The following is a 23,340-nucleotide window of genomic DNA, read 5'->3' as shown; positions in this document are numbered from 1 at the left end:
AGACTCAAAGGAAAAACAGTACGATGATGCTTGCCAAGCTCAAAAGCTTCACACTCGATACGGGAGACAGACTTGCAATCGGGAACAAGGTGTCGTGGCTTAGATAGAGAAGGATGTCCTAGCCGATAGTGCCAATGTAAAGGAGATATGCCAGGAGAAGTAGCAACCGCTGCAGGATGTAGTCCCCAAATCAAAGTAATATAGGCCTCCTCCTCATACCCGCCACCAATCTTCGTCTTTGTTGCAAGATCCTGAAAGACACAATAAGAAGGGTGAAAGGTTATAGAACAATTCAAAGTTTTAGTTAATTGACTAACAGACAAAAGGTTAAGAGGAAGCTTGGGAACATGGAGAACATTAGTTAAAGATATGTCAGAAGACAAGGAAAATTTCCCATGACCAGTGACTGGTATAGAGGATCCATCTGCAATAGAAATTCGAGATGACATAGAAGGCTGTGTGTAAGATGAAAACAAATTAGCCTTACCGGTCATGTGAGAAGATGCTCCGGAGTCAATGACCCACGGAGAGAATGAGGACGCGAAGCAAGCAGTAGTACCTGAGTGGGCAAGGACAGCAGTAGATGTAGAAGAAGAAGCCTCAAGTTGCTGGACTCGTTGTAAGAGTTGAGAGACTAGATCATTAGAAGAATTACCACCATCAGTAGAGGATCCCGGGGCAGTGTCGAAAGAGTGCACAGAATCAGCCCCGCCATCAGATACAGCAGAGTTTGCAAATTGCTCACGGGCCCACTGTGGTTGGCCATGTTTGAGCCAACACTTATCAATAGTATGATTAGACCGATTACAATGAGTGCATCATCGAGAACTAGCATCAACAGAACCAGAACCAGCAGTGTTAGACATATTCCCACGACCTCCAGAACCAGCTCCACGACCACGCCCAAAAGTAGAACCACGACCGCGGGAAGAGGTACCACCACCACCACGGCCACGCCCTCTAGTAAAAGTGAACAGGGCAGAATTATCTTTGTTGGTAGGAGCTGAATCAGACTTCACCACTGAAGGGGATACAACTCTCTGGAGCCGACAATATGCTTCATTCATAGAGGGGATCTTCTCTCCAGTCAACAATTGACTTTTGACGGATTGAAGATCAGAATCTAACCCAGAGAGAAATTTGGCAACCAAAAATTCAGATCGTTGGGACTTAATTACAGCAGCATCAGTAGAGATAGGCTGGTATACATTAAGTTCTTCCCACATCCCCTTCAATGAATTGTAATACTCACCAAGGGATTTTCCATCTTGTTTAAAAGAGAAGAATTTCTCATAGAGATCATAAATTCGGGACAGATTTATATCTTGAGAGTAGCTTTTCTTGAGTTCTTCCCAAACACCCTTGGCAGTTTTATGGAACATAACATTAGAAGCAATGGAGGGTTCCATGCTATTCCAAAGCCAGCAAAGAAGGGTTGCATTCTCAGCCTTCCAATCATCATATTTGTCATCAGTGGATGGCAGAGGGTCCATGGAAAGGTATTTCATCTTCCGGCGAGCAGTGATATAGACCTCAAAGGCTTGAGACCAAAGTAGATAATTAGAAGCACCATTCAGCTTCACACTGGTAATCTGAATGTTAAAGTTGTCGGTAGAAGACTTAGTATCAGCCATTAGGGAAATTAATAGATGCAAACACCAATGCGATAACAGCCCAAGAGAAAAGAAACAAAAAAACCCTGATCAGGGTAAAATCGATAGCCTTGAAGAGTAGGGCAGAACAACCCAATACAGAAGTATAATCTTCGATAATAACCAGCACCAATGATGTATAATCACTGTAAATCCAGCAGCAAGGATGAAGAACAGATCCCAGAAAAACAAACAAATCGATTTCCTCAGAATTTTGGAATATCGATTGTCGGGGTTTTAGAGCAAGCAAGGAACCAATCTTGAAGGGCTTGAACAACAAAGGGACACACACAAGCACAGCAGATATGCGAGAGAATTCTAGTCCTTCATGAATATATGACTAGAGTTCAGATCAATATAAGCAGATATGGTTGCTCGTAGACCACGATATAAACAAGGAGGTGAAAACCCTTCAAAACAAGAGCAGCAGAGGAGAATCTCGTGGATCAGAATTCAATGCTCTGATACCATGTAGCAGAACTAAATCTAAAACCTAATCTGTAGCAAGACAACTAGAAGAAGAAAGCAAAGAAGAAGAAGAAGAAGAAGAAAAGAAGAGAGAGTAAAACCGAGAGAGAAAAGAAGACTTCTCACGATTTAGTTGAATTACTAAATCGTGAGAGAGATGTTTATTTATAACAAAACATTAATGAGTTACAATAGAAAACCCCAAAATACCCTTGAGACATAAAACTAATTAGAACTAACTAAAAGGAACCACAAAAGACATAAATAACCCCAAGCACCTAAATACGATAATCTTAACACTTATATCACAGGAATCTTGCCTTCGTTGATCGTTTGGGAGCTCTGGAAGGAGAGAAACTCTAGAAGGCATGGGGAAAGGTGCCGCACTATTGGCTCAATAGTTGAGTGTATTAAAGTCTGGGTGAAGGAGGTTCAACTACCCTCCAAGGTTGGCCGCTTGGGGTCGGTTAGGGACACCTTAATTCTACAATGTTTTGGGCTCTTGGCCCCAACACCTAGGCTAACGCGGCCCTTACCAGTCTATTGGTGTCCTCCCTTCGGTTTGGTTAAGCTTAATGTGGATGGTGCTTGTTGGGGAAATCCGGGCCTTGGAGGTGGTGGAGGGGTCATCAGGAACTCGAATGGTGTAGTCCTGGCAGCCTTTTCAAATTTTTATGGTGCCTGCACTAATTCAATAGCTGAACTAAGAGCATTGAGGGATGGGTGGCTCTTTGCTAGGACTTAGGCATTTTTGACATGGTGGTTAATTCGGACTCCAAGTCCACAGTCATAATGGCTAACCAAAAGAGGTGTGCCTTGTGGAAGGGTTGGTACTGGTTCCGAGAGGTGCTGAATTTGGTTTCTTCTACCTAGGCTTTCGTGACCTTTGCGTTTCGTGAAAGCAACAGGGCGGCTGATTGTTTGGCTAACCGTGCGTGCGACTCTGGGTCGTCGAACATCTTCCATTAAGGTTTTCTCCCTTCCGGGATACTTCAGGGTATTCTTCGAGAGGACAAGGGTGGTCTGCCGATTCTCAGAAAATAGCACTTGTGAGGTTTTCCCCTTGTAGAGGTAAGGAGTTGCAGTGAGGTCCTGAGTGTGGTTGCTCATTGGGTTGGGGTAAGGTGGTATGTCCCCCCCTTATATTCTTTATTATTTCTGATTATCAATAAAATTCTAGGGGCTGGCCCGGGTCCCAGGTAATGTTCCGGTTAAAAAAAAAATTTGTCCTGACATTTCCTTTGCAGTGGGTGTTGTCAGCCAGTTTATGCAAGTCCCTAACACCGCGTTTGGTTGCATAAATCTGTGGGTGTTACATCTGTGGATGCATGAATCTCAATTTTTTTAACCGTTTGATTGGAAAAACGGATTTACATCCTGAAATTCACCAAATCTTATGATTCATCATTTTACACTAAAAATCGAAATCTTGAGATTTCACCTCATGAGTATCCTTTGCAATTCATTATGATACGTAGTTAACCTCTTGGCTGTCTATGTAAAATGAAAGTTAGGAATAGAGCCACGCACCATTAAATTCTAAGAGGTTGGAAGATACCCTTCTCTGGGTATTGCTGGAATCTAAGATTTCAGGTACTACTAATGCTTTTACTTCTTTCATTCTGGGTCTTTTTCTTTCAATCTTATTATTGTTCAGTTGATTTGTTGAAAGCCGGAGGAGAGGATGGAGGGGGGTGGGGTGGATGAGTTCAATCATGTGAAGATTCTTGGAAAGTGCATAACAATTTTAGAAACTCTTGCTTCCAAATTCTCTCTATCTATCTACCCTCTTCTTGAACAATTTTGTGTGTGGGAATATTGATTCTGTTTGATTGAAAGTTGATCCCTTTTGGAGTTCTTTCTCTTTTCTGCTTCAATTCATTCTTGAACACTTCTTTAGGAATTGGTTCAGTTTCGGTCACTTGCTTCTTTGTATAATGGTTTTGTGGACATCTTCATAACATGTTGTTTATTGTATGTTTAAGGGTGCATGAATTCTCTGTAAATGCTTGATGCAATGATCACAAGGTTTTGTTAATTCTGTCATGAATTTTGCTTTTGTTGCTGCCCTTTTTAACCATGCCTCATTGGGGGGGGGGGGGAGTGAATAATTTGATGGGTGAATTTGAATATGGAATCTTGGGTGTACTTATCAATTGTCACACAATGGAGTTAATGTTACACCCGCACCCCAAATATCCCCTTATACCCCGGGGCAATCCAGACCTTACCCAACGGGTAATGCCTTATGGCCATGGTCAACGCTGAGGACCTTGAACTGAAAATATTATAAAAAGAATCCCCTCGAAGTTTTGGAAGTGTGGGCCAAAGCCCCGCCACTTTCCTTGAAGTTTGGGCCTTGACAGCAGCACCGGAGTCACGAACGGACTCACTCTTACTGAATCCGCTCGTGCTGTCATTAGCCTTTTTGGGTTATTTTCCTGTGGGGCCCACATGCCCATGTCCCAGACACCTTATTGAACTCTCGGACCCTGTGGACCCCTACCCCTGCCATTTATTGGTCAGATGGGGCCCACAAAGCCTAACTTAGGGAGATAATGGGTTTTTAGAATCTAACTATGACCAAACAAGGCTTAAGGGCTAATAAGTCTAATGAGGCTTGGACCCAACCCAAATAGACCCTAACTAACTAAATGGACCTAAGGGCCATGACTTGGACCAAACATGGCCTAATGCCTAACCCAAAACCCATTTTTAGCCTAAGGACCAAACTACATTCTAAGACCCCTAACCAAACACACCCTAAAGTCCCTTCTACCCCTTAAAGATAAGAGAATCCCTTCATTCCCTTATCTCTCCCCCCCCCCCCCCCCAACAAAATCGTGGAGGAGAAGAGACAAGAGAAGGAAGAGGAGGAAGGAAAGGGAAGAAGTAGAGGTGGAAGAGGAATGAGAGGGGAAGGGAAGAAGATGAGAGCTATGCCAACCTGGCTGGCTGCCCCACACCTCCTTCTCTTGCTGTCCGGACGAAGGGAGAAGAAGAAGGTGAAGGAGAAGAGATGGAAAGGAAGGGAGGAGGCCAAGGGGGCTCACCTAGCCTTGGGTTCCACCTCTCCATTGGAGGATCTCACCAAGGTAAGACCTGAAACTGATTCTCCTCCATTTTCTCTTTTGATTTTGGTAGATTCCTTGAGCTTGGACTGACCTAGAGTTCCATTTGGGACTCAAGGTGGAGTTCGGTCCCTAGTTGGAGCTCTAATGGAGCTGACCTAGGTCTTGTTTAGACCCCTTGGTGCTGCATTTGCAGCCATGGCTATTGAATCCCTGGTTTTGAACTTGAAACCCAACCCTTGGACCCTAATTGAGACCAAACCTTGTAGGATCTAGGATCCATGAGGTGAGCCTAGGCTCTAGTGACCCTAGGAAGTCTTAGACACCCCTCAATGACCCTGAGGTGCTAAGGAGCTCCAAGCTTCAAGCTGGAGCTGCAGCTCTTTGAAATCTCGGAAAAGACTACCGGCGGACGAACGACCGGATCCATTTATCGTGGTACCGCCCGTCAGTCCGCCCAGTGTAAACCTTGTGTGATAGCCTGAGCGGACGAAGGCACGGATTCACTTTGTTTGCCTCCGCCCGGGACCTATTGCTCTTGGGTTTGTCTTAGGTATCGAACGGATGCAGGGGCGGACCCAAGAAGCACATCCGCTCCCTTTTATGATTGCCTCAGGTATCGAACGGATCAACGACCGGATTCAACTAAGAAGTTCCGTTGGTGGGTCCGCTCGCTCTATTTTAACTTTTGGCCTGAACGGAGTTAGGGGCGGATTCACCTCTGTTGAGACCGCCCGTGAGTCTGCTCGTGTTGTTTTGGTTGAAACTTGATTTTAACCTTGGGGGCCTAGCATGGGACCCTTCTATACTTGTTTTAACATTCTCTTTTGTATGTCTAGATTGGTGCACCGGTGAGATTCATGTGAACCATGTCGGATGACACCCGATGTTCGATGAGATTCATGCCAATCACGCCGGGCTACACCCGTGTTAGGTGAGTGGGTTCTGGGTAATTTGTTGGGTTTGAATACATATTAATATGAAATCTTAAGCATGCTATTATATATTTATAAGCATTGTGCGCATTGCATTATTATCCAAATGTGAATTGTTATGAATGTGATAGCATGCTCACCATTGTATCGAGCTACGGTACCGGGTGTGCTGGTACCAAAACCCCAATTTATTTAAATTATGAAAACTGCTGTATGTCATCCTGAACTGTATGTACCGTGTCGTGCTGGTACCCGGGTACTAGATGGAATGGGACGTTGATGCACCCAGAATACCTCTCGGGACGATAGGACTTGCATATAGTATATCTGCGGCTAGGATGTTTGTTCCCTTACACTACGACCCTTGCCAACATGGGTTTATGTGTTGGATAGTCTGAACACCTGTGGTCTATGGAGGTGGGAGAGGTCAGGACAGGGGTAGTGATGGCTATTGGGGTTTGCCACTGGGTGGTCATGATGGCTTTTACCGGCGTAGGTCCCTTGTGATAATTGAGGTTTCACTGGGGCGATAGGATAAGTGACCCTTAGTGTCTCCCGAGTTATCACAGTAGCATATACTTGACCGATAGAATTATGTGCTAGGGGGAAAATGAATCTAACATCAGAATGCATCATTCTGTTTGATATTGATTGTGTGATGTGTGCGCATTCCCCTTTGCTCTCTCACTAGCTAGTGTAGTTAACCCCGTTGTACAATATGTGACTTAGATGTAGATGTACACCCAAAAGTGGTGCCCTTGGGGCAATTATTTATCATTTAATTTCTGTATTCATTCCACAACCATGTATAAACTGTATGTTTAATTATTAGGAGAGATTGAATGGTTACGGACATCGTTATTGTACTATGTGTTATCATTAGAGAACAGATGCTCTATAATTTCACATATTTTAATTTAATTTCGCTTCCGCTAACTTTGTGATTGGAACGATTTATTCCTTTTGGTACGTTCCTTCCTGTCGTCATAATATGATGACAGGGTGGACTGTGGCTCAGGACACTGTATCTACGATCCTGGTAGGTGTTGGGATGATGTGTGATTGTCCCAATCATACCCCTATGTGGCAAAATATCTTACATCGGGATAGGGGCGTGACAGTTAAGCTCACAAGGTTTAATCCTGCCTATGGTTTCCATTGCTGTAGTGAGTGATTTTTGGTTCATATGAAAATTACTTGTTTGATAGTATCACTTTTTCACTCACTGACCTCATTTTCTTCTTGCTGTATTTTTTAGTTAGAAATTTATATGAAACAGAAAATATTGGAAATTCTTGAAATAGAGTTTTCTTTCTTTATTGGTTTCCTTACCTGTTAGTTACATAAACTGTTGGATTCAATCAATGATAGAAAACAGGTTTTTCTCTCCCTCCCTCCCTCCCTCCCTCCCTATCATTTAATCCTCCTCTCCCATTTGTCAATGCAGCTATGTGTTCCTAGCTTGTGGACATGCCATGGTGCATTGGCAAACTCTATAAGTCCAGCCTTGCATTCACACTTAGGGGTTTTATTTTCATTATTTTCTTTAGCAATTGAATCAGTTAGGGAGTCTCCAATATAGACTGCAGCTGGAGAGTCCTGGTCACAATGTTAGTGAGAGAAACCTATAGAGGAGTTAGATAAGGTGAATTCTTTGATAGTTGAGTGAGACACAAACCTAGAGAGGAGTCAAAGGTACCCACTTCCCAATAATTACTTAATACACACCTACACTAGAAAAAGGGAAACAATAGCTTGAACCCTTTTGTCAATCTGAACACCACAGTTAGTACTGATTTGAATGAAGAAAAAGGGAAAACAATAGCTTGAACAGAATTTTCAATGAAGAAATGGATTTGCCAATATGGTTGTTTTCTTAGCCATTAAAATAGGTGAGTCTTTAGCTCAAACGGAAGAGCACGTGGGGTTACACCCATGGGATGGTGGTTCGATTCCACTAGGACTCGAGAATAATTTTTCCTTTCATCGAGATTGAATTGATGTGAAAAACTATTCTCATCTTATCCCTCAATTTTCTCAGCTACTCATGGGTTTCTTTCCTAATGATTGTTGTGAAAAACTAGGGGTGCTTTCTCTCTAAATTTGAAAGTTGTCCTACCTTTCTCTCATTGACCAAACAAACACATGGCCAAACCAAGTTTCTCTTCCTGCTACCTCATGGGAAGACAACTAGATGCAGCCGTAGGTAACTATGGTGAATATGTATTTCAATTTTTCATGCACTTTTCGGTATGACTTTATTACAGACTACTATGGATGGAATGTTTTATACAATTTTTTGCTCACCTTAACAATCAGCTGGACCTGCTTTGTGTACTTTGGAGTAGGTTCCAATTCGTGGTTTGTGTTCATTTCATTAGAAAAATGCTATAGATGAACTTCTTCTAAAAAAAGTAATATATATCTAGGATAAAGATTGGTACACATTAGTAATATAAAATAATTAGTATAATTAATTTTATTTCATATTGCATTTTATCACATTTTGAATATTTATTAATTTACTTATAAAATGTAAATTGGCCAACTGACATAAACAGTTATTTATAGATTCAGGTTTCAGAATCTGGGTAACCAAACAGTTATTCTGGTAGATTCAGGTTTCAGAATCAGGGTAACCAAATAGTTATTATGGTGGATTCGAGTTTCAGAATCAGGGTAACCAAACAGTTATTCTGTCCTCCACAGATACTCTCATCTATGGATGTTACATCTGATTCAATGCAGGCATCCAGAAATTTACGCAACCAAACACGATGTAAGCAAATCCACTGGGAAGCAGCTTGTTGTATTCTACGGAATCTCAAGGGTGCTCCAGGTAAGGGGCTGATTTACAGACCTCATCAGAATGTTGATATTGTTGGGTTTTTTTTTTTTTTGGATGTGGATTAGGCTGGTGCTGATGGGGATAGGAGATCTACCACTGTTTACTGTACTTTGTGGGTAGGATGTAAACGGATTGGATTCGGCTCGGATAGTGCTATATCCGCATCCGATTAGCTTTCAGACGGATTCGGATAGTGCTAAACGGATACCGACATGGATACGGATCGGATATTTTATCCGTTTACATGTAAATATAGCTTTTCGGATAGCTATAGCCTATCCGTATCTGCATCCGTTTAGCTTTCGGATGGATTCGGATAGTGCTAAACGGATACGGACACGGATACGGAAACGGATTTCGGCTATTCATTTACACCCCTATTTGTGGGTGGTAATCTTGTTTCTTAGTGCAGCAAAAAGAAAACTACTGTTGCGCGTTCTAGTGCTTAAGCAGAATATCGAGCTATGGCTCATACTGCTGCTGAATTTACGCAGTTGCGATCCCTTCTTCAAGAATTAGGATTTCTAGTTGCTAAACTCATGAAGATGTTGTGTCATAATCAAGCTGCAATCTACATCGCTAGTAATCCTGTTTTTCACGAACAGACAAAAGATATTGAAGTTGATTGCCATTTTGTGCGAGATGCTGTTTTAAAGAAGCTAATTGTTACTCTGTTCGTGTCTTTGACTGTTCAGTTATCTGATCTTTTTACCAAGGCTCTTTTTAGTCCTGCCTTTCGGAAGTGTTGTTCCAAACTGGGCATGGGTGACTTGTATGCTCCAGCTTGAGGGGGAGTGTTAAAGTATTCTCACGGTTGGGAATTGGGGGGAATGTCCCAACCGCGAGTGTGTTATTAAGTTAGTAGTTCAGTGTTAGTAGGATTAGTGGTTTAGAGTTTTATTTTGTTTCCCTTGTTGTTTCCTACTTTGATTATGATTCCTTTATTGGCTTATAAATTAACAAATACACCAGCGACAGATTGTAACTCAATCTATCGCTGGGTTTGGTTTTTCTTCCTTCTATTGTCTTTCTCCTCTTTCTTCTCTCCTTCTTTGATCTTCTCTGTTTCTTAGTGTTTGGTTATTAGGTTACACTCTTACACCTTTCTTGGTTCAAATTGCTTCAAGGAGATGAATTTAGAGAAGCCTACATCTACAGTTGCAGCACACATGTTTTTCATTGTTGCAATACTTAATCTTTGCGGCCTATTTACTCTGTGTGTGGATTCATGATCTGAAGTTACTTCCTTCGAGTATAGGTAGATGATGTGGAGAGCTCTATCTGTGGATATTACTGCAACGTGCTTTAACTTAAACCATTACATGATATCATCATGATCTAAGGGTCTAAAGTTACCTGTCTAATGACCCAAACTCAAATCAAATAATTTCAAATGGTTACTAATAACCATCCAGCAAAGAAACCCCTCTAGAACTCCAGTGACCATAAAAAAAACCTTCACACCACAACCAACAACCCTCTTTTCCCTCTGAATTTAATCCTTTTATTTCCTTTATTAGTCCTTATCCTTTCACCATTTTACTGTACAAGTTTTGGCCAGTCAAACTTGTCAATATCACTTTAATGTATTTAGTCTAATGTCCATTCTTCATGACACAAAAAAATAATATACAAGTAAATCTGTTAACACAAAGAAAACATACAAAGTCGGTAGTCCTATAGCTTCATGTAAATAATGATGATATAAATTCAGGTAATGAAGATCTTAAGAACCACAAATTAATTTTGAATGAAGTTCAAAGGGTTATAAAAACAGGATTCCAGATTGATGAATTTTTAGACATTCTAGAAGTTTTCTTGGTGAAACCAGAAACAAATAAAAAAATAATAACAGAACACCTTGTCTAGCAACCGCTTTGGGTCTTGAAATGCTTTCTTAGTTGCCCATTGATGGAATAAACGGGAGACAATTGATCGGTCCTCTACACTGAACCTGTGTAATAGTGGTAGTTATATCAAGAGCAAATTGAAACCAAATAACTAAGCTGAACATGAATTGGTGGCAATGTCTAGACACTAATTCCATCCTAGACAATACCTTCTTAGAAAGTTATTCCCATCAGATGCTACAACCAGTTCTGATTCTGAAACCTCATCAAATTGAACATTACCAGAATCAGCTTGTACCAAATCCGTTCTAGCGGATTGTTCGCATCCTGGTTCTGCAATGGCTAACTGAGCAGTCACTTCAGAATGCTTCCCAGGCATATTTTGTATCTTCATAGACAACTCACCCTAAACAAAAAAAGGAGATAGTAGTCAACAGATGAAGCTATTTTTAAAACCTAAAATAATTAACTCGAATTTTTTGCACTTAACCTTTTGGGCATTAAAATGGTGAAGTGGTGATAGACATTTGGCTGTAGAATTAGTTAACCTTTCAGGGGTTTTTGCCATACTAAAATACTAAATACAATTTAATTTAGGGGAAAGGATCCCCACAACACCAGATTAAAATTGAAACTGCACGCCCCCTCACATTTCACTGTTCATTCAGAACAGTGAAATGTCTTAGGCCTGATATGGTATGATTTCTATTTTGGAAATTGTTTGGTTTGATTTTTGCACCTTATTTCGGTGAAAGAAATCAACTGAAATAGAAATTCTGAAACAGCTACAGAATTGTTTCAGAATTTCTTTTTCATTTGATTTTACTCTTGCTCTTTAATAAGCACATGGTTAATTTGATGGGCAAAGTAGTGATTTCATGTTAAAAATAAAAAACCACCCTTCTTCTTCTCCTAATGATCTCACCACCAACACCACCACCCCACCGCCATCATTGCCACCGCCACCACTACCATCACCACCGCCACCACCACCCCCACCACCACAACCACCACCCCACTACCACCACTACTGCCACTGCCACCACTTCCATGCCACCGCCACCACCATGACTACCCCGCTACCATCATCACTACCCCACTGCCACCAACACCAGCACCACCCTCTTCCTAGCCCCGCCCCCGCCACCACCACCCTTCCCAAGGAAATATATAGAATCTATTGTCAAAAATTGAACTACCAAATGGATTTTTTGTATTCTTGAAATATTTCTTATTGATACAACCAAAACAATTTCAATTTCTTGACCAAAAATCTATTTGTTGACTATTTCATAATATCAATCCGAAATTCAAATTGAAATAGAGATCATACCAAATCTGGCCTTAAATACCCCTATTTGAAGATTCACAAAGGAGAACCCTCAGACGCTCACATTGGAAAACGGGCGTGGGAGGGAACCCTCTCCCTTAATTTAGTTATATTTTATTTTGGAGTGTGGTTCCAACTGAAGCACAGTTGGAAGGCATTCCAACCAAAGACATCTCCCATATGGCAGTGTTTGATGAGGCCCAAATTTAGTGAGCCTGTTGTCCACCATCATTTAACCATATGTAAAATTTTAGAAAAAATTTCTCCATCGGGAAAGACTATCTATGGTAAGCCATATGATTGAGATAGACTCCCAATCTCGCCTAGTTTTCTGGTGGCGCCTTGGTTTTTACCCCCTCAACAACTATGTTCCCCATCCATCCAATGGTTAGAATCATGGTAAAAGATCTCGGCGAGATCTTGCTTTTGTCTCGGTTTCGTGGCCCACAGAGTCGAGATGATTTGTGATACATAAAACATACAAGATCTTGACCGAAATCTCGCCATCTCGCCCGAGATTTCGGTCCATATTTCGAACTTGGTTCATATCGGTTGAACCAAACCCAATCATAGTTGTCAAGGCATTGCCTAGGTGTCTATGTGGATTTTGGAGGGGTGTAGGCAGTTGTCACCTTAGTGGTATTGAATGCCTTGGCCCTTATTTATGCCAAATATCATTTAAGTAAATGATTTTGTTATTTCATATACTCGAGATATTATTCATAAATAAGCAAATAGCCCCTATTTGAATCCAATAAAAATAGTTAAAAAATTAAATTCCAAAAGGATAAAAAGTCAACCCCCTAGTTCAAGAACAAAAACTAGGGAAAATGATGATTCTTGTTTCATCCATTATAATTTTGTATTACTTATGGTATAGTGACCAACCTAAGGTCCAAAGTCAAAGTACCATTTTGGGTTTGAATTTGTAAAAACTAATGTATCCATTATGTTTAGAAGGCCTAAAATAGAATGGATGCCAAAGTTTCAAGACCTATCTTGGCCATATGGCCTCCGAAACCCACCACGAAGTCTTGACGTGAAAAAATACACCAACTCGCCGAGATCTCGGCAAAATCGAAACCATGGGCAAAACCGAGTCCTAAAACCTTGGTTTGAATGACCGAGTAGTCCAAGTAACCGCTTTAATTGAGAGTTTTCCAACTGTACTTCAGTCGGCTACACTTTACCATTGGTGGGGGGGTATTTTCTTAGAGGCAAATCAGGAAGGTATTGTGGTGGAGCAAAACCAATAAAGAAGCTCAATGACAAAAATTATTAACTACCTTGTAGGTCTATCACAGGTTTATCCATCTACTAGAGCAGGGAAAGACAAGTGAAGCATGAAGCTGAATTTTTTTCACAAAATTAAGGTTTAGAATGATAGGTCATAGCAGCACTAGGGGTTGAAGAAAGATAGGGATTGAGAAATAATATTAAGAAATATCAGAAACAAAATGGAACAGTGAACCAAACCTGGACCTCCCGGAGATGTTCTGGAATTTCTTTAAGAAAACGTGAGGGTTGAAGCAACTGGAACGCCAAAATTTGTTACTTCGCAAACCAAGCGTAGAGAGAAGCAGAAGAAAATATAAGTAATTAATTCATATCTAACCTGCCAATTTGAATTCATAATAACATATAAAATGTAGAGTTTCTTCCGAGCACGAGTCATTGCCACATACAACAAACGTCGTTCCTCCTAAGAAGTTAAAAGAGTCAGGAGCCTAGATAAGTGAAATATTTAGTAAAAGGAACTGGTGCAGACTAAAATACAACTTAATTTGTGAAGACGAGAGCTTACCTCAAGAGAGGTCTCATTTTCGTTAACAACACCATTAAACTCATGCAACAAAGGAATCTCAGTTTCATTTGCCTATACCAAACGATTATGGTGTTGAAGGCAAGCATTAGTTCCAAATGCATCAAACTAAACCATATAAAGTATATAATATGACAAAATGTAAGCCAGTGATGAGAGTCAGACATTGACCATCAGCCGAAATCGAAATATGAATGGGTTAAATATTCAAAAGCAAATCTTGCATGCTTTTGTCAGCAATAAATTGAATTAATAGTTATTCGTTGATAAAAAATGACTTCCAATCTGTTGTCAATGTTATTTATATAAACTAGTTTGTTCAAAATGTGAGTGCTACAGAGCTGAGATGAGGCAGGAGAACCCCCCCAATGCTGTGTACATAATATATGAAAGACATATCAAAAGACAATAAAATGCAATTTTAGTAGCATACCTTGACTACAAAAACAGTGTCCCATTCCAATCCTTTTGACTGCACAAAACAGTAGAAAGCTTAATATCAACAAAGAGAAAGAAGCGGTGAATTAAATTAGAAACTGGGTGAAAGAGTTTGTGTATCCATTTATTAGAGAAAGACCTGATGAATTGTAGTCAATGTGACAGAATTTTCATTGTTGTGTCTCCTGGACCTAAAATTTTCACTCTCTCTGGCAGATATATAATCATTAAAAGCCTTAAGTACATAAATGCAGCCTTTTTCTTCTTCTTTACTGTCACTTTCTCCTTCATTACTAAAATGTGTTGACCAGAAATCAGAGACATCATCCAATAAATACTGAAGGACCTGCGTTTGTGGTGTATCTAACATCAATCCTACTAATCAACTAAGAAAAATATTAAGACAAGTACCAAAACTAAGCCAAATCAAATAAAAGTTGGAACTCAAGAAAAAGTTGTAACAGAATTAAATAAAGAGAACCAGAACCAGAACCGAGAGAAGAAGTGGTAGAAGAGAGGAGAGCAGTCAAGAGTGACCGAACTTGACTGTCTCTCTCACCATGCCTTTATTTATATGGATTAGATTACAACCAAAGGGAGGAATTCCTAACTAAGTTAGGAATCCTAGTTACAACCTGAAAGATAAAATAGAAACACTCCTAGTTACAATAGAACTAGAATAAACAAACTAGGACTAGACAATCCTAACTAAAATAGGAGACATAGGAGGAGGGAATCTTGATATTCTGATCGAGATTCTCCTCTTCTCTATGTGCTCGATATATTTCAACAGAAGTCCTGAAGTTTTGCAGATTTTGATCATTATAAAGCCAAAATTAATCGCAGAGTTGCAGCCATGCAGCATTTGTGTCAGTTAAGAGGGGTCCGGGAAAGAACAGGTTCAAAATCACGATCAATTTCTTTTTCAAATCCTTCTGCAGCCTCACAGGCCCTTCTCGCATGCCACAAATGACCCACAAAGAGGAAGAATCCTAGAACAAAACGAGAGGTGGCTAACCAACTTCTAGGAGAGACATAATTGACCGCATTGATCTCGGTAGCTACGCCACCTATGGAATTTAAAGAACCTAAAGGAGCATGAGTCATATATTCCATGGAACGCCGTTCTTGCCAAGGTTGTATGTCTTTTTTCAGCCTACTCAAGTCTAAGCCATTGGGATCCCTTACAAGTTCCAATCAAAGAGCACGGAGATCCCAAAAATGCATAGTTTCTCCACCAAAAGTGACCTCTCCGGTCGGGGAACGCATTAGTTATTTACCAAAACCATTAGGTCCTTGAGTGCATCCCATGTTAGCCCCAAGACGTTGGTCTCTAACTAGAAAAGTAAATGCTTAAGCTTCTGGCCCAGTGGGCTCATAAAGCTCACAAGGATAAGTGGTATTATTGAACCAGACAAAGCAACAAGCAATGACACCACAGACAGATAAAGTACCTAAACTATAAGACAAGTAAGCCTCTCCAAACCATACAAGTGCACAACAGCAAGCCCATGCAAAGGGTTTGGTTAGGATATGCCAAATTCCACTAAATATACAAATGGAACCTAACCATACATGTCCTCCAATAATATCTTCTAAATCGTCCACACTAACAATCCATCCTTCTCCCCCAAAGGGAGGTTTCAGTAAATAACCAAATATAACACTTCACTTAAGGGCCAAGTTGGTAATTTTTCTTACATCTCTTCCTCTGAGAGACCAGTTATCATATACACCCCAAAAATAAAGAGCCCTGAGTACTAGAAGAAAAGTACTTATGCCTAACCAGATTGAATACCCAAAATTGTGATCATTTTATTTCTATCTTTCCATACATAAACAAAGAATGGAAAAGATTTTTCCAGAGTCTTAGGTCCGAGAAGTGCATGATGTTGGATATATGTGTCCATCAAACCCGATCAATCCGGTTCTACCTGGTTTATTATTTTGTTTAATATGATCACATGCGATATAAACTTTTTGAGCAATGTATGCCCATAAGTTAAACTTTAAATTGGTAGTCACGAATAGGGTTTGGGCTGGGTAACCCTTATCATATGGTCGTCGCATTGGGTATGCCTAGGCATGTTGATGTCAGGATATGAATGCGAATACGCACATGGGTGTGTATTCGCGAAGAATCTTATTTTGTCGATTCCCTCATGTACTATTGTCAGATGTAGGTTTGGGATAGACATGTGTCACCGAAACCCTGTACCTGAGAGGGCCTTATCATTGCATTATGTGAACGTATTCTTTGGTTCACCAATGACTGTGGTTCAAGAGAACTAAAGCCGGTGTTCTGGGAATGCGTAAATATTATGTGAGTGAAAGAGTCACTCAACATGGTCTCCATTGCTCGATTCAGGAACATCAAGGGGAGTTAGTCTGTGGATGGTCGGATAAGAATCAGGACCCTGTACAGTTTTGTAAATGGTTTTGCAAAACATATTTTCACATAAAATGATACATTATATTTATTGTTTTTGTTTACAGAGTTTAATCGTGTTTTGTGGATTCCGATCACGTACATGGACGCTCCGATACGGACATGTATCATTGAATGGGGTTCGGCAATACTAGTGTACATGCCCTAGATTCCATGACGATGATGTTGTTTAGTGGAGGGTTAGTGCATAATTGTTATGCAGGGGTATTTCTGGGATTTTCTAATTAATAATTAATTTGTTTAATCTTAAATGGGCTTGATGCAATATTTAATTAAGGCCCATTATAGATTAAAACTTTAATTATTATTTTTTTCCCTTTTAGATTCTGCTTCTTTACTAATTAGAAGCCCATCAGGGTTTTAAGTCAAACAGGAGAGAGAGTGTCACTCTCACTGGGAGTGTGGCTTATTTAATCAGACACTAAAGGGGGGCACAGAACACTGCACCCTAGACGAATTTTTTGCTCCCCCATAGGAAAAATCGCCCCTGCCTCTCTCTCTCTCCTCTCTCTTCTCCCTTGCTCTCTTGCTCTCATGAGTTGTGAGATTGGTTAGGGTTTTGGAAACCCTAGGTTTTTGGATTGGATCCTGTGGTTTTTGGAGAAGAAATTCTGGTTTGGCTTGAGGATCTTCTACTGCATCAAGGAGATTCTAGTTGGGGCTTTCTTGAAGGGCTCGTTAGGGGAAGAACCATTATCTGGAGGAGGAATAACACTTGAGGCTCTATAGGTTAGCAGATCTTAATGTGTATTTCATACATTAAGTGTCATTAATTATTTGATAATCATGGGATGTGAAAGAAACCCGAATCAATCTATTTTCCGCTATGCATTCAGTTATGGGATGGATCTCTCTTTCCATGGGACGGAAAGGAGATGACTTTCTCTGTTCTTGTGGATCCCATAATTTTTATGGGATAAGAAAAGAGAGGTTTGGTAAAAAAATTTATACAAAACCTTAATTCGGTTACAATAGGGTTCCCATGGGCATCCATGGGGTGACCCAGATTTCCAATACTTGTGAACCCAAGAGATGATCCCATAACTATTCCTACACATGATAAATACCAAAGCCCAATGCTGCAGAGGAAATTAAGTGAAATACACCAGATACAAAGTATGCAAAGGTGTCTATAATTTCCCCACCAGGACCTACCCCAACCCTAGAGTAGCTAGATGGGAAAGTAAAATTGAATTGTTCAAAAATGGGCTTCTTTGGTACGAAAAGAGCCACTTCCAATAGGTTTTTTGCTACAGCTCAGAAAACGATTAATGCAGCATGGGTTAAGTGAGGCCTGCAAAATCTAGGAATAGGTACTCAACAAGTAACGCAATCCTCGTTTAGGTATAAATGAGGAAATGACATGGCAAGTGCAACATTTTAAAGCATGAATAGTTCTATGAAAGCTTTCTTGCAACAACCTTAGGAATCCCTTAATCTTATTAAACTTAGTCACCACAAAACTCAATTTTATTTTCTTCTGGAATCATCCTAAAAGCCAATTAGAGTTCTTCCACTTTTAGCACCATAAGTTCAATTTGTTATGGGACTTGCAACCCCCATTCAAACTTGGACCCTGATTAGTAAAACCTCCACAAAGTAAACTTTATTTTTCTACGGATTAGTTTTTCCTAACTAAATTCTCTTCTTCCTCAATGCAAATTGAGGTCGGTCGATTGAAATGAAAATCTTCTTTGATAATTGGTAGTTTAATACCACTGTTGACAAGAGTTGCTGGCTGGGAGGGTCTGTCATCCCTACGCTCTCTAAATAGGGATATAAAATCTTAATTGCCCAAATTTTTTCAAGTGGTCCACATAAATAAGCTACTTTAGACTTACAGATCTGAGGTCATTGTCTTCATTCAATAGTTTCCCGCCATCGACATCTACAACAGCACGTTGCTCAAGAAGGTACTTCTGCAACATGAAATTACATCATTAACAAACTTGTATGCTAATATTTAAGTAAAATTATATGCAAGAATTTAAAGTAAGAAGCCTTAATATTGGAGCTGAAGAATCGATCTAATTGGTGCAGATGTCACTCGTTTAAAGATTTCCAGTCAAGCATCAATTCCAAACAAACAATAAGATGATAACCACTAGAAAATGCTAGATGTTGAAGAACTAAGTTGTAATTTGACCAAGTTGCCCAATGTCTCAGATTTACCTATGTCCCTGTCAAAGAGTGAGCCAGTTAGCTTAGAAGTCGTAGCAAAACTCAAGAATCTTCAAGTTTGATCATGAGTCAATGTGTCTTAAAGGAGCAAACCTGTCATTCCCAAAACATTTTTAGGACTAAAGCACGATATCTAAGTGATCTGATGAGAATATCTTGGGCATTGTACTTCCTTATTTTTCTTGCTTATATCTTACCTGAAGGAGGACATTTCCTCAATGTGCATTACATAGTAATCTCAAGCCCCACTTCCATTGGTCTTTGTTGTCAATCTGAAAATATTATTACAGCTATGGTTTCTTAGACAGTCCACCAAGAGGCTTTGTGCACAGCCCAAATATCTGCCACCTAGAAAGTTCAGACAAGGCCCAAACTTTGTGGACAGTTCAAACTTAGAATTTCACACTTATAATATGCTGAAACAGCAAAGGAAGGCAAGGAGAGAAGGAAGAGGAGCAGAAAGAGGAGAGAAGAAGAAGTTGTGTAAGAAAGTTAGGAGGTTGTGGTCAAAACCTCACCCCTATATTTACTAACTTGAAATATAGAACAAGTTTATATAAATATTCCAGTACTAAAATGTAAATACCCCTAGAAGACAACTATATGCTTATTTCCCATAGTACCCTTACTATATGTTTCCTAACACTCCCCCTTAAGCTAGAGAATAAATGTCATACATGCTCAGCTTGCTCAAGAGGGTATGAAACTGCAGTAAATTGATTCCTTTGGTTAACACGTCAACCAACTTATCTATCTTCACTAAAGGAGTGCAAATGTAGCAGGAACCAATTTTCTCTTTGATGAAATGACAATCAACTTTAATGTACTTTGTACGATTATGTTGCATCGGGTTATAAGCTACGCTAATGGTAGCCTTGTTATCACAATACAACTGCATGGAGCCCTTACTTTTAAACCCCAGTTCATTAACTAATTTCATCAACCATAGGAGCTCACAGACTCTATGTGCCATGGTCTATACTCTATTTTTGCGCTTGACACAACATATTGTTTTTTGCTTCTCCTAGTACCAGGTTCCCACTTACAGATGTGTAGTATCCTAATGTAGACCTTCTATCAAAAAATAGAGCTTGTCCAATCGGCATCAGTGTATCCTATTGGGATCGATGTCTTGTATTTTCGTTTCTTGCATAAGTGGCCTGATTCTAAAGGGCCGCTAGGGCTATATGGGTATTTCAATAAATTTCTTATATAGGGTTTTGATATATACTTGCAATGAGGGTTTCACTCTGCAAGCAATCTGAGAGATGTATGAGGACGAGGGACTGTAACCCTAATTTCCATGGATACTAAAGCAGATCTTATCTCACCGTGGACGTAGGCAATCTTACCGAACCACATAAATCTTTGAGCGTGAATGTGTGAGTGTTGTTTGCGATTTACATTCTTTTATGCATCGTTGCAGGTTCTTGTTTTTTCTATATCCCTCAATGTTCAAATTGTTAGGTCTAGTTAAGGATTCAAATACCTGAGAAACAGGAATATTGGGGTGTAAACTACCAAACTCCCCAATTGATCCAAATCACAAGCTTGGTGACGAGTGTGGTTCTCCTCTTATGGATGCAGGTAAGTACCAGAGATTAGTTGGGAAGCTGACCTATCTCTCCTTGACTAGACCAGACATCACTTATGCAGTTGGAGTGGTGAGCCAGTTCATGCATGCTCCCAAGAGTGGGCACTTGGATGTTGTTTATCGCATCGACAAGTACTTGTAATCTTCTCCAGAAAAAGGCCTTCTATATGCCAGGTATAATCATTTGAGGATAGAGGGTTACATTGATGCTGATTGGGCTGGATTAGTCTTTGATAGACGATCTACATCTGGGTATTGTACCTTTGTGGGTGGTAATTTAGTTATATGGAGGAGTAAAAAACAAACATTGTAGCTAGATCCAGCTTGAGGCAGAATTTAGAGCCATGGCTGGATGTGTGAACTTATATGAGCTACGGGCTTCAAGATTTGGGAATTGTGTGGAACTTATATGGCTATAAGTATTACTCATAATCCGTGCAACATGACCGACGGCATGTCTTTTCATCAAAGGGCCTCATTCCGATAGTCTTTTCAAAGGGCCTCATTCCTATTTTCCTCCTATGCAAGTTGGGAATGCATGACATCTATTCTCCAGCTTGAGGGGGAGTGTTAGAGTTTATATTGTAAAGGGTACTTTGGTCACTGTGATGCAAAATTGAAGCACTACATCTGCAGGAAGAAGAACAACAAGAAGCTGTAGTCGTGGATCCATACTTAGTTTTTTTTTTAAGAGTTTTTATGTTTTTAAATTGAACTGGCCCAACCTGGTTGAACCAATGGTTCAATTTAAGTGACTTAAGTCATCCCCTTTTTTCAACCAAAAAAAAATATCCCCTTTTTTATTATGTAATTTTCTTTTTTTGGGGGTCCACACCACACTCCCACAATTTAGAGAGGAGTGTGGATTAGTTTAAGTCGGCTAGGGGTATTTTAGACTCCTAGGCTAAATAGGTGTAAGGCTATAAGTCATTATTTAAATCACTAGAATCGTGGAGCTCATTACTCTCCACTTTGAAAATTAAACTTTGCCTTGTGCAAGCTGCTGCTGCTTCTCTTCCACTGTGAAGATTGCTTTGTGTCTGATCAAAGCATGTGGGACTGGTGTGTGATCCAATCGACACCTTACGGTGTGAAGCCTGGATGGTTCGTACAAGCTCTCCTTCAAGTTTTTCTTTGCAAGTTTCAATTTTTATTCAAGGTTCCGCTGCCGCCGATTATTCTCTGCAACTGCAAGAAAGTTTGAGACATCCCCAACCCCTTGCTTCTTCTTCTCATCCTTCTACAATCCAACCCTAACCTTCCCCTTTCAATTTTACTATTTTCCACACTCCAAATTCTGCCCAGAGCTAACCCTCCATTAGAATTACATCAAATTCAAACCACAGCATCACCAACACAACCCCTCCACTCGATCCAGACCTCTGCCCCCTTTTATCCAACAAAACCCTAGATCCTCTATTACCCCATTAAACCCTAAAACCCTAATTTACAGTCCAGCATCATCCAACCATTATCAGACCTTCAAATCTTGGCCCTTGCCCTAATTCCCCCCCTCTAAACCCTAGATTCCCTCAGTTCACTCTTTTCAAAAACCCGAAACCCTAACTTGCTGCCATTCTAGTTTTCACACTTCCGCTTATCAAACCATCACTGGACCTTCACTGATAGACTCCCCTACACCTGCCTAGCATAACAATACTCTCAAACCCTAACCTAACCCTAACCCTAATTTTGACCTAAATCCTTATTCTGCCCCAATCGGACTGCCTGTTCATAGCAGATCCTGTAGTATTGGTTCCTAGCTGGTCTCCTATCCACCTAGGACTACATTACACTGTCTTGTTATAAGTCATGTTACGTTGTAATTTTGTCTTGTGTTCTTTTTTTTTTACTTTTACCTTCCTAGGGAGACATATGTAATTACAAGAATATGTTAATGAAGGAAATAGGTGAGTGAAGAAGACTATCCCTCACAATCGATTCTCTCTCAACTGTCATCTTCTTTCTCTCTTCTCTTGTCTTCTTCCTCTTTCCCTTGCTGTGAATCTTTTTCTATTGCTTGAATCAATCCATTCATTGATTCTAACTCTACTATCGTAGGGTTCCAAGTCAAGAAGAAAAAAGGAAGAGAGTGGTTGCTGGTCAACTCTAAAACCTGCTCAAATACCAAGTCCACACTTATAATATTCTGAAACAGCAAAGGCAAGGAGAGAAGGAAGAGGAGAAAAGAGGACAAGGAGAAAAGAAGAAGAATAAGAAGAAGTTGCGCAAGAAATTTAGGGGGTTGAGGTTGATACCGCTCCACTGTATTTATTAACTTAAAATAGATAGAAAATTTACTTAAATACCCCTGTATTAGCATGTAAATACCCCTAAAAGACAAATATATGCTTATTTCCATAGTACCCTCACTATATGCATGCTAACAATAGATCCCCAACGTCCCCTGCTCACATGTCAAATTTCAGCCCAAACAAAGTCAACCACATGGCAAAATAGAGCTTTAAAAATTCAGGACTACCAAGAGGGTGCATATTAATGCATGGACTAGCAATGGGATGCATGCCAATACATGAGAGTGTATGATTGAATTAGGCTTTGATATTGATACATGCCAATCAGACCATGCTTTATCAATCCAACGGACAGAGACTCGGAATACCAAATATCCTTCCATGTGGTACAACTACGTGGGTCACCTGGGAACCCCTTTCTACTTGGGTCACGCAAAGAACCTTTTG

At 40.2% G+C, this 23,340-nt stretch overlaps 1 protein-coding gene across 2 annotated transcripts in view; it reads right to left on the bottom strand.

The window, feature by feature from the left end:
- Nucleotides 1-23,340, bottom strand: part of LOC122670556 (ATP-dependent DNA helicase SRS2-like protein At4g25120) — a 56,563-nt gene that overhangs the window by 15,394 nt on the left and 17,829 nt on the right. Inside the window, exons 17-24 of one of the 2 annotated variants that reach the window (XM_043867490.1) lie at nucleotides 18,705-18,782; nucleotides 14,554-14,760; nucleotides 14,410-14,448; nucleotides 13,959-14,030; nucleotides 13,770-13,856; nucleotides 13,631-13,687; nucleotides 11,034-11,230; nucleotides 10,835-10,928 (exon numbers count right to left, since the gene is read on the bottom strand). In XM_043867490.1, coding sequence (XP_043723425.1) covers nucleotides 10,835-10,928; nucleotides 11,034-11,230; nucleotides 13,631-13,687; nucleotides 13,770-13,856; nucleotides 13,959-14,030; nucleotides 14,410-14,448; nucleotides 14,554-14,760; nucleotides 18,705-18,782 — 831 coding nt within the window. The remainder of the gene's footprint in view (nucleotides 1-10,834; nucleotides 10,929-11,033; nucleotides 11,231-13,630; nucleotides 13,688-13,769; nucleotides 13,857-13,958; nucleotides 14,031-14,409; nucleotides 14,449-14,553; nucleotides 14,761-18,704; nucleotides 18,783-23,340) is intronic. The other variant, XM_043867499.1, reaches the window with a different exon arrangement.

This window comes from Telopea speciosissima, chromosome 1 (assembly GCF_018873765.1).
Source record: "Telopea speciosissima isolate NSW1024214 ecotype Mountain lineage chromosome 1, Tspe_v1, whole genome shotgun sequence".
In the NCBI taxonomy this organism is placed as follows: Eukaryota; Viridiplantae; Streptophyta; class Magnoliopsida; order Proteales; family Proteaceae; genus Telopea; species Telopea speciosissima.
The sequence above is the reverse complement of the archived record's forward strand: the minus strand, read 5'-3'. Positions and strand labels throughout refer to the sequence as shown.